A 10,000-nucleotide genomic window follows, 5' to 3' on the forward strand; every position below is an offset into this window, starting at 1 on the left:
TCTCACACACACACACACACAGTTTCAGCATGCAGAAACACATCTATGTGTGTAAGATAATTCTCATTGACACCACAAATGAAAGGAAAGATCACCAAAAATGGAAATGCGGTCATTAATGACTCTCAGAAACGGTAAAAAAATGTATTTTAAGTTTCTTTTCACACAAAAATATTGAGTTTTAATTCAAACTCTAACTATGGACAAAAATTAAACTAGTTCGGAACTAAATCAGGACGAATACGGCAAAATATTATTTAAAAACACTATCAATTTATTTCGTTTTTTTAACAGCTGTAGTCAACTATTTTAATCTAAAATTAAAATTAGAAAAGTAAATTTGTTTATACGCCGGTCACGTGACCATCACCCACGTCTCAGTGAACCTGAGGGATGGGCGTTTCACGGAAGTATTGCGTCCGAATATCCGGCCTCGTAAAAAATTAATATTTTCGTATTTAAACGGGGTTTAATGAGAAACTTTGTTCCTCAGTCGCCGACAAAGAATGCTAACAGTTTCCTAGCGCTTTGCGTTAAACCACTCTCCCTCGAGGAAACTTAAAACTTAAAAATATATTCTTCGTAATTTCATGTGGTTGCAATTTTATGAAAAATGAGTTTCACTAATGAACTTGATCAGAAGTAATCAGGATTAGTAAGATCATTTGGGACCAAAGTATTTCCAAACTTCGTAAAGACGACGTTATTCAGCGATTAAATACGATTAGCTTACCGCTCTCCACAGCGCCACCTAGCGCAATTAGCTGCAACTGCTTACGATTTATCTCGGATTCAAGCCAGCAAACCAACACAGAGTAAAGTTCAAAGTGTTTTTATAGTTCGAAAAATAATCGCAGAGCGAACGTTCGACTATTCGTGCCCATCCCTAGCGAACACGTCAATCTTTTGCTACATGTTACGTGAATCTCGGGGAGGCTTCAAGTAAACGTTTTCAGGCGAAAGTGAAAAAAGCTCCGCGAATCCCTTCTGCGAAGAAAACCACGCAAGCCTGGAAAACGCGACACGGTTTTCCGCTGATGTTCAGTCCGGAAAAGATGGCAGCTGACAAAGAATCGGTAGTTTCTGAGGGTCACAGACTCACTTCTGATGTTTTCGGCGGATTTTAAAACACTGTTTACCTGTTGTAAATCTGTTTTAGATTTTACTAGTCGTGTAGTGTATTCTAGTCTTCAGATGAGTGTAAAGGAGGTCAGAGGTCAGAGGTCAAAGGGTCTTACAGCGGCTGGACGTCAGCGTTTGACTCAGAGCAGGATGAGCGTCCAGCAGTTTACCCAGAAACATGCAGGAGGACAGAGACGCTTTCTGACCGTCAGTCCACTGAGAGACACACAAACCAGTCACTCTTAACAATCACAGAAACACTGGCTCTAGAGTGTGTGTGTGTGTGTGTGTGTGTGTGTGTGTGTGTGTGTGTGCGTGTTCACACCCGTGAGTGCATCTGATCCAGGATGAAGAGCAGAAAGGCTTGATTCGGGACGTCCAGCGTCATCTGCAGCAGGACTGAACACAAACATAACCAACTACTGCACTGTACGTGTTTTACACGCCAGAAAATGGCCGACAATATCGGAGATGAAGCGTCTGATCACCTCGAACCGTCTGATCCAGCAGAGACGGATCCACAGAACTGAACAGCGTTTCTGAAACACAATCAGCCACCTCATGAGACAGATCAGAGCCAAAAACGAAGCATATGTGCGTGAAACGTGCGTTTTGAATGTTAGGCCCGAGTTTTACATAGAAATAACGTTACTACTTGACTGCAGCGATGACTCGAACGAATCACTTTCCGAATCGGTTCAGTTGATTCGGACTTTCGAAAAGCTCAGTTTATTATATCTACAGGAATAGAGAGTGAGTGAGTGAGTGAGTGAGTGAGTGTGTGTGTGTGTGTGTGTGTGTGTGTGTGTGTGTGTGTGTGTGTGTGTGTGTGTGTGTTACTCAGTAATGTTGAGGTAAAGTGTATTTTTCGTTGCTCTTCGCAGTACAGCAGCTCCCGAGCCGCGTCCACGCGCATCACGGACGCGAGCGCCGCGCGCTTGCGCACCGCCTGAGGGGACACAAATCATAAAGAAAATATCACAACAAATGTAGTTAGTTAGTTATTTATCGAAATATTACTGTTCTTACCGACACGTCCGGCATGTCGACCATCTCCGAGACGCACGCGACGCAAATGCCGCTGCGTTTCCACCGCAGCCCGTGACCGTCGTGAATCTTCTCGCAGATTATGTCTAAACTCGACATTTTTCACGATATGCGACACGAAAACGATAACGATAACGTCCCGATGAAGTATTCAGGAGGCGTTATATCAGTTTAAAGTCAACAGGGTAGAAAGAACGCGCGCTGTGTGTCTAACCAATCAGAGCGAGGTCACGAGACCCGTTAACCAATCATATCTATCCATGGAAAAATATGTCTAAACAGGTTTGAAACGCTGGTTAATTATGCATATTTTAAGGTGAGATATACTATAACGAAAATATATTTTTTAATTTTATCAAGTCCCAAATATAAATCAAATTTATATGTAATAGAATAAAAAAATTATATGTATATATACTTTTTTTATTCTATTAAATATATACTTGAGAAACTACTCTAGGCTGTCATGGACATTTATTCATGTATTTTAATAAATTCATAAAAGACTTAATTACGTAAATAATGACTTAATAATTGTCAAATAGTATGCAGTGAACATTTTTTTGGAGTCATTCCCCGCATCAACAAAGCCAAGGTGCTCTTCTTTAACTGTTCGTGATGCATATTGTTTTGTCAGTCTTTTCGGACATTTGCCCTACATTATATTACATAATTTCTCGTTCTCGTCTCGTTCGCCATTAGTGTTATGATACGTATTTAATATTCACCCGCAAATATAATTTATGCATGTATTCATCAAACACTGACTTGTCTAAAACGCTTTTTGTGGTTTAAGCCTCTTCACTTTCTCCACGATCCACATAATTCAGAAGATTTCGACTTACTTTGATGTCACTCCAGTTTAGACGAATTTATCATCAATCACTAGATAAGAGATGTTAATAGCAGAGTTGTTACGAATGCTTTTAACTCTACATTGATCCATGATTATGATAAAATCAATGATGAGCTGGGAAAAGCCTGCTTTAAACGGCCAGTTCCACTTAAAGTCACAGAAACACATTTCAAGATTTATCCAGTCTCTTTTCTTCACAAGCGATTTCATTTTGACAAGGTTGGTTATATTTTACTGAGAAATCTCCAGAACTCTTATTATTTAGCCGCTCGGTTCTGGAGGTTTGGCTAGAGATCTGATGCTGACTGTTTTTGTATTTGGTTTTATACTACGCTCAATAAAAAGCTTTACTTTCTGTACTTCATCCTGGATATGCATGACGTCACCGCCCCCTTTTCTCATTGGTTAAAAAGTCCCCCTCTATGTCCGTCACTGGTCAGGTCTTTCACGATCAAAGGCTTTGAGTCATGGGAACGAGCGTGGCTGTGAAGATCTCTGCTCTGCTTTGCGTTTTTCTTCTTCATGGCTCTCCGCCTGTACAAGCAGGTAAATGATTTATAACATTTATAACATCTGCATTTTTTTAGAGAACGCAGCTGAAAGCAGGCCAATGAGATTTAAGCAAAGAAAAATGGTTTGAGAAAGATGCATCCAGACAAGAAGAACCAAAAAAGTATAATATAACATATACGTAAAACTTTCCCGCCTATTTCTACAAGCATATAAACTAATCTAAAACGTTGCAGTGTGTGTGAGTGAAATGAAGAAAATGTAAAATTCTGTGGGTGTTTTCCAGTAAGTATCTTAACCCTTAAAAATTGTTAGCAGTACAATGAAACATGAAGAGGGAGGAGAAATGTGGTGCACACACTGTTTGTGACCGATTTCATTACAGAAACTCTTAACATCGTGCAGAAATGGCATATAGCATATTTCAGAAACCTATTGTGTCGCTGTTCATTTGATAGTTGATAGTTATTAATGAAACGAGTGTTAGCATACAGCAGGGTAATGACATGGGAGAGGTTAGCAAACATCTGGAGAACATCAGTTTCTGTATGTTTAAATAGAGTCAAGTCAAGTGGCTTTCATTGTCATTTCAACAACATGTAGCTGTGTAGTACACACACAATACAGAAAAACTCACGTACTGAGCTAAAACAGTGTCTTAGACACATAAAAAGTGCAAAGTGTGCAGACTAGTGCAAACAGCAGGAAGTAGAGTGCAAACCCAAGTGTGCAAACTAGTGCAAGGACCATGTGGGCTTTGAGCTTGATCTAAATACGAGAACTTCCCCATTTTTAAGTTGCAAATTTATCTACAGATTACGAGAACGTATAATATTACGTTCCCGATAATAAAAAGTGAAGTGATCAATATGCAGTCAGTTGACATTATCTATTAATAATTACTAGAAATCACTACACGTGTGGAGAAATTGCTGTCTGTCCCGATTAATTAAATTATTCGTCTACCAGATAACGCTTGAATGATGCAATGAATGCAGTCTTTTTAATGAAAACGGTCACAATGGATGGTGTTTATTTCTCAGGCATTCCCCACTGGTTTGGAAAAATTCAATCGGGTGTAGTGTGTCAAGAAAGTGCTTTCTCTTTCTCATACTCACCTTCGAGTCAGTGAACCGTTTTACAGGCATATTTTGTTTCACTGCAGAGAAGCACTCGCTGTACTACATTTACACGGCTTTGTCCAAACCGGTCGATCTGCCGGGCATCTATCAGTTCACTGCCACGGGTCTGCTAGACGACAGACAGATCGACTATTACGACAGTCAGGAACAGAGGAAGACTCCCAAACAGACCTGGATGAAGGAGAAACTGCAGGAGGATTACTGGGTAAAAGGCACCCAGTCGAGAAAGAGCAAAGAACAGTGGTTCAATGTGAACATAGGCATCGTGATGAAACGCATGGGGCACAACGAATCAGGTGAGAAGCGCTGAAATAAACTGTATGCGTGAAATCGCCGTATTTTCATTAATCTGATCGTTTCAGATCTTCATGTTCTTCAGTGGAGAGTTGGCTGTGAAGCTGAGAAGCAGGGAGATGGTGTGACGTTTTCCAAAGGCGCTAGCGAGTACGGCTACGACGGGGAGGATTTTTTGTCTTTTGATATATTAGAGTCTCGGTGGGTCGCCTCAGTCGATGCATCTTTACCAACCAGAAGAAAATGGGACAATGTACCAATCCTAAACCAGTACACCAAAGGCTACCTGGAGAGGGAGTGCGTGGACTGGATCCAGAAATTCACAGAATACAGAGACGAGGAGCTCGGCTGTGAGTAAATTATTTCTTGGGGGTTTGGTGGAAGTAACTGACCAACCGATTCCTGCGCTTTCAGCCCCTCCAGAAGTTCACGCGTTCGCGAGGAAATCGACCCGAACCCGGCTGAAACTCACCTGTGCGGTCACCGGCTTCCACCCCGGAGAAGTGACGGTGATCGTTAGGAAACATCTCACACCTCTGCCTGAAGATGAATCCACAGGAATCAGACCGAACCACGACGGGACCTACCAGATGAGGAAGAGCGTGGAGATCGACAGGGACGAAGAGGCGGAATACGACTGTGTCGTGATCCACGAGAGCTCGAAAGACCCGACTATCGTCAAATGGGGTAAGGGCAAACTGAGAGCATTCCTTGAATTACGATGCTTTTCAGATTTAAACATTATTGATGTGGTTGTCCAGAAGGACTGGAGAAAACTACTCAATCGCCGACTGCCAGTGCCGCTTACGCTGGAGAACCGTCTGGTATGTTTCGTCTGTTGCTTTGTTAGCGGGCAGACTTCAGATTTGAGTTTTAACGTTTCGTAGTTTTCGCAGGCGACGCTCCAGGCGGCCGGCCAGCTGTGTTCATAATTTCTCTCTCTCTCATATATCTTCTCATCTGGACATACTGAAGAGACGCACTCAAGGACACCTTACAGCAGGAGCGGCAAATCATTCACTTATTTCTAATACATTATAATGAAAAACAGACACATCTAACTAATTTCACTGATTTATATGTCATTTATAGACGTATTCATGCTATTTCTTTCACTAGACTGAGTATTATTATTTCTTCACACTGCTAGAATCACAATCAAGTTGAATAATGTCTGCCACTCTTTAATTATCTGAATGATTAAATGACTATATTTGTAAACGTTTTGAGATCAGCCATTAAAACCTATCTAGCAACCTGTATCCTTGTGTTATCCTTCCAATATGCGAACAAGCGTCACGGTGAAGATCTTTTCTCGGTTTCGTGTGCTCCTTCTCTGCCTTCACTTCCAGCAGGTATGGATAAACGTTTCTGTGTTTATCAGAAAGTGAAAGTAATGATTACGCGACTTAAAGCGCCTTTGTAACGCCAGAAATGAAATGTGATAAATGCATACTAACATCGTAAACTAAACATAAAAGCAACGCCACTCAACGAGACTTTAAACGCATCAAATTAACAAAGGCTAGTACTGAAGATATTTGGACAAAATTAAATGAAACATGTTTTTCCCAAAAGTATTGCTATAGTATACGTTTATTGAACTTTAATGAGAATGATTTTAGTTTTTATTAGGGGAGAGTGGGGACGCTTGCAACACATCTCTCAGATTGCAAGCATTCATTAACATGAAACACACAAGAAGTTAATTAATGCCTTTAAGATGACTGGGAAGTTACAGGTAGGTGTTTGATTGGGGTTGGAGCTAAACTTTGCAGGACATCGGTCCACCAGGAGCAAAGTTGCCCATTCCTGTTTAAAAATCAATGTTATTCTTGAGGGACAGCATAGAAAAGACAGCAAAGACAAACCCAAGCTGAAACTGACCTGTGTGGCCGCCGGCTTCTACCCCAGAGACGTGACACTGGAAATCTCACACGTCTTTCTGAAGACAAGACTGAATCCACAGGAATCAGACCAAACCAGCTGAGGAAGAGCGTGGAGGACGAAAAAGCAGAATATGATTGGGAAAACAGGCTACTGGAATTAAGCCTGTTTCACAGAGGAGGTCTAAACAGTTGGGAATGGTTTAAGCTGTACTTTAAATCATTTTAACGTGTAGTTTGTTGGTTAGCTTGTTTAACGCAAGCTACAATATGCCCAGCCTCAGAAATTGTAGGAACATCTGGGCACATCACCCGAGGAAAGTCAACGAGACAGTAATAAGACGCTTGGTTTTCATCCAAAAATATCTTCAATTGTGTTTTGAAAACAAACTAAGCACTTTTGCAGGTTTGGTAAAGGATTAACGACAAACTTTTCATTTTGGGGTGGAGTAACCCTTTAATGTTTGCACATTTTTTTATGAGAGTTGGTAAAAAAAAATAATATTACGTATATTTAGGATGACACTCATGACTGTGACATGTATAGCATCATGTAGCCTTTTATTAACAAAAGAACAATAATGATATTATTCAACGGTTTGGCAAGGAACATTACCATATGTCACCAACAACAGGAAGCTACACTGTTTGAACAAATGAAAATGTAAACATATGTTCAAGACGTATCTTCCATTGCTGCTGACACAGAAGATATATGTTATTTGCGTCCAACGAATGCTCTCCAAAATGGCGCTACGGTGATATTACAGAGCCTAATCGTTGAAGGAAGTATACGGTTCATGTATGGCACTATCCACCCTAACTGCCCTAAATAGTATTCACGATTACTAATATAAAATATAATTCAGGATGGGCAGTATGCACACTGGGACGCAGACCCAATCTCCCGTATTTCTTTGTCTGTTGTTTGTTGCACATTAGCGCGCTGCTGGTGAACGAATGCCATTGGTTTTGTTGAAGCTACCAGAATCTCTCAAGTAAGACTTACTCACAGCGGTAAAGTTAGTCATTTTACTCGCCTAAAATTAGCTGTAACATGATAAGACCTAGTAAGTATGACTACTAAGTAAAGGTTATATCTAATTATATCTAAGTAAGATAAACTGTTGGATGGAACGGCGGTTTTGTAAGTTTCAAACGGCTAGTTTAGTGTGGTTTAGCAGCGGCCAACACTGTTTTTTATTTCTATAGCAACTGCAGCTGAGACGCACATGGCGGCTAACTCTGCTCAGAAGTAAAACCACTTCCTGTTCGCGTTTTAACAAGCCATTTCTCATCACGAGCGCCGTGTATGTAGCTTCCTATACAGGCCTATGTGAGACAATGCCGTTGCAAAGTGAGCGTGGGCACTGGAATCTCTGTGGGTTTAAGTTTGTGCGTGGACGGCAAAGTTTAGCGTCGTTTTTGGCCTGTGCGGCTGAAGATGAGACGAGGCCACTTGACTGCGGAAACCGAAGCTTAACACGGTCATGATGACAAACACTTGAGACAAGATAGACGCTTCCCACGGATGACAACATCTGACATACATTTACACTTTAACAAGCTAAACCAGTCCCAGCCTTTCTCTGCTATAGTCTAGATCTGCAGATTAACCAGCTGTTTGGGCAGACAGAGGTCCGAACGCATTCTTACTCTGCTAACTGAATTGTTTTGTAAATTGTAACCTTTGCTTTTCAATCCCTAGCCTAGCTTCAGGCTAATCAAACACCATGTCTCTCGAAAGCTCTCCATTCTCAAACCGAACAAGAAAAGATAATAAGATCCAATAATCTCGGTTCCTAGAATCTAGCTGGAACGGTTGCATCTGGTGCTTTCTTGTATTTTAATTAACTTTGTCTAATTTTAGCTGTATAGCTAATATATACCGCACTATTAATCAACCGTGAGCTGTGTTGAGTGCTTTTGAAAGAAAGAAAGAAAGAAAGAAAGAAAGAAGTAAAGAAGATCCCAGGCCACCTTCATGGAAATAATAATATGCACAAAAACATGTCTCTTCTGAGGAGACTGATGCAATGAGAGTTCATCCAGCGGTTCACTCTGTGGTTGTTTTAAACGTGACGATCGCACTAATTCACTCTTAACGATAAATGAAAGTCTTTTAGCGGTCCTCACGTAATCGCGTTTGCTCGATGAAGGAGGTTGAACGCGCTTCCTTTGCGCGCGCGCGAGGAGACTCCGAGGGTGCACGCGCGCGCCATCTCCATCCGCGTTATTAATATTCATCTCTCTGACGGGAACGGAGGCGTTTCGATGCGATTTATAACGACACGCTTAACCTGATGATATCCTGCGGACTCGAGGGGGACATCTGAGGAGATCCTCACCTGCGCTCGTGACTAAGGGTAAATATATCCATAACTCTGATAAATAACATCACCGGATAAATAGACGTGTTTTCCTCCTCTTAGCCGGCTCGGTTCTACACTATATGTTCGTTTAGTCTGAATATAGCGCCTTTATACAACTTTATTGAGTCGAGGAAGACACAGAGGCTATAGTTTTAATGTCATGTAATGTTCTCGTGTCAACGATGCTATTCTTCATAAAGCGCGACATTCATTGTTCATTATGATTTTAATGAGTCGCAAAGAGATGTTCGTTTTATTTAAAGGGAGAAAATGAAAATAGTTCAAGTTTTGATGATGATGATGATGATGAAGATGGTATGTATGTGTGAGTCCAGCCCTGAGTTTGCTTTAGATGTGACGAGGAAACATGTTTAGCCTGTAAGAAGCAGGAAGTGTGTGAACGAAAGAGGAAGAGGAGAATCACTGTGATGCTTGCAGAAATCATCAGATAAACTTTTAGTCGGAAGCATTTGAGAAAGTGCAGCGGTTCCTCTGTGAACTGTGATGATGATGATGATGATGAAGGGTATGTTCTGTCAGTAGTGATGTCGTGATGGCTCCGCCCCAAGGGAGGCGTTCCCTCGGCCCCGTCTCACCTAAACGCATCTACAGGAGCCTGTCACTCAAGCTGAGGGGCGGGGCTTCACACAGTGAGGCGGAGCCTACTGACTGGAGGAGGAGACTGAGCAGAGGACCAGCTGAGGTAAGAGCACACACACACAGACACACAGTCACACACACACACACTCTCACACACACACACACACACAC

General features: G+C 41.5%; 3 protein-coding genes across 7 annotated transcripts in view; 2 read left to right on the forward strand and 1 right to left on the reverse strand.

The window, feature by feature from the left end:
- The window catches only part of LOC122332636 (meiosis inhibitor protein 1-like), a 2,805-nt gene extending 1,249 nt beyond the window's left edge, over positions 1 to 1,556 (reverse strand). Inside the window, exons 1-2 of the mRNA XM_043230004.1 lie at positions 1,448 to 1,556; positions 1,239 to 1,338 (exon numbers count right to left, since the gene is read on the reverse strand). Of these exons, the coding sequence (XP_043085939.1) occupies positions 1,239 to 1,338; positions 1,448 to 1,510 (163 nt within the window). The 5' untranslated portion in view covers positions 1,511 to 1,556. The remainder of the gene's footprint in view (positions 1 to 1,238; positions 1,339 to 1,447) is intronic.
- Positions 1,557 to 3,416: 1,860 nt separating this feature from the next.
- LOC122330224 (H-2 class I histocompatibility antigen, Q10 alpha chain-like) lies at positions 3,417 to 6,233 on the forward strand. Of its 4 annotated transcripts, none has more exons than XM_043227078.1 (6): positions 3,417 to 3,571; positions 4,701 to 4,973; positions 5,040 to 5,321; positions 5,386 to 5,658; positions 5,733 to 5,795; positions 5,859 to 6,233. In XM_043227078.1, exons 1-6 carry the CDS (start codon positions 3,493 to 3,495, stop codon positions 5,942 to 5,944), a joined length of 1,056 nt encoding a protein of 351 aa, XP_043083013.1. In that variant the 5' UTR covers positions 3,417 to 3,492; the 3' UTR covers positions 5,945 to 6,233. The 4 variants fall into 4 exon arrangements, with proteins under 4 accessions (XP_043083013.1, XP_043083032.1, XP_043083022.1 ...); XM_043227097.1 differs by having other exon boundaries at positions 5,868 to 6,233; XM_043227087.1 differs by having other exon boundaries at positions 5,736 to 5,795.
- Positions 6,234 to 9,030: 2,797 nt separating this feature from the next.
- LOC122329844 (ankyrin repeat and fibronectin type-III domain-containing protein 1-like) overlaps positions 9,031 to 10,000 on the forward strand; it is a 15,835-nt gene continuing 14,865 nt past the window's right edge. Inside the window, exons 1-2 of one of the 2 annotated variants that reach the window (XM_043226462.1) lie at positions 9,031 to 9,223; positions 9,770 to 9,932. In XM_043226462.1, the coding sequence (XP_043082397.1) occupies positions 9,783 to 9,932 (150 nt within the window). In that variant the 5' untranslated portion in view covers positions 9,031 to 9,223; positions 9,770 to 9,782. The remainder of the gene's footprint in view (positions 9,224 to 9,769; positions 9,933 to 10,000) is intronic. The other variant, XM_043226470.1, reaches the window with a different exon arrangement.

The sequence above is a fragment of the Puntigrus tetrazona genome, chromosome 3 (genome assembly GCF_018831695.1).
Source record: "Puntigrus tetrazona isolate hp1 chromosome 3, ASM1883169v1, whole genome shotgun sequence".
NCBI classification, from domain to species: domain Eukaryota; kingdom Metazoa; phylum Chordata; class Actinopteri; order Cypriniformes; family Cyprinidae; genus Puntigrus; species Puntigrus tetrazona.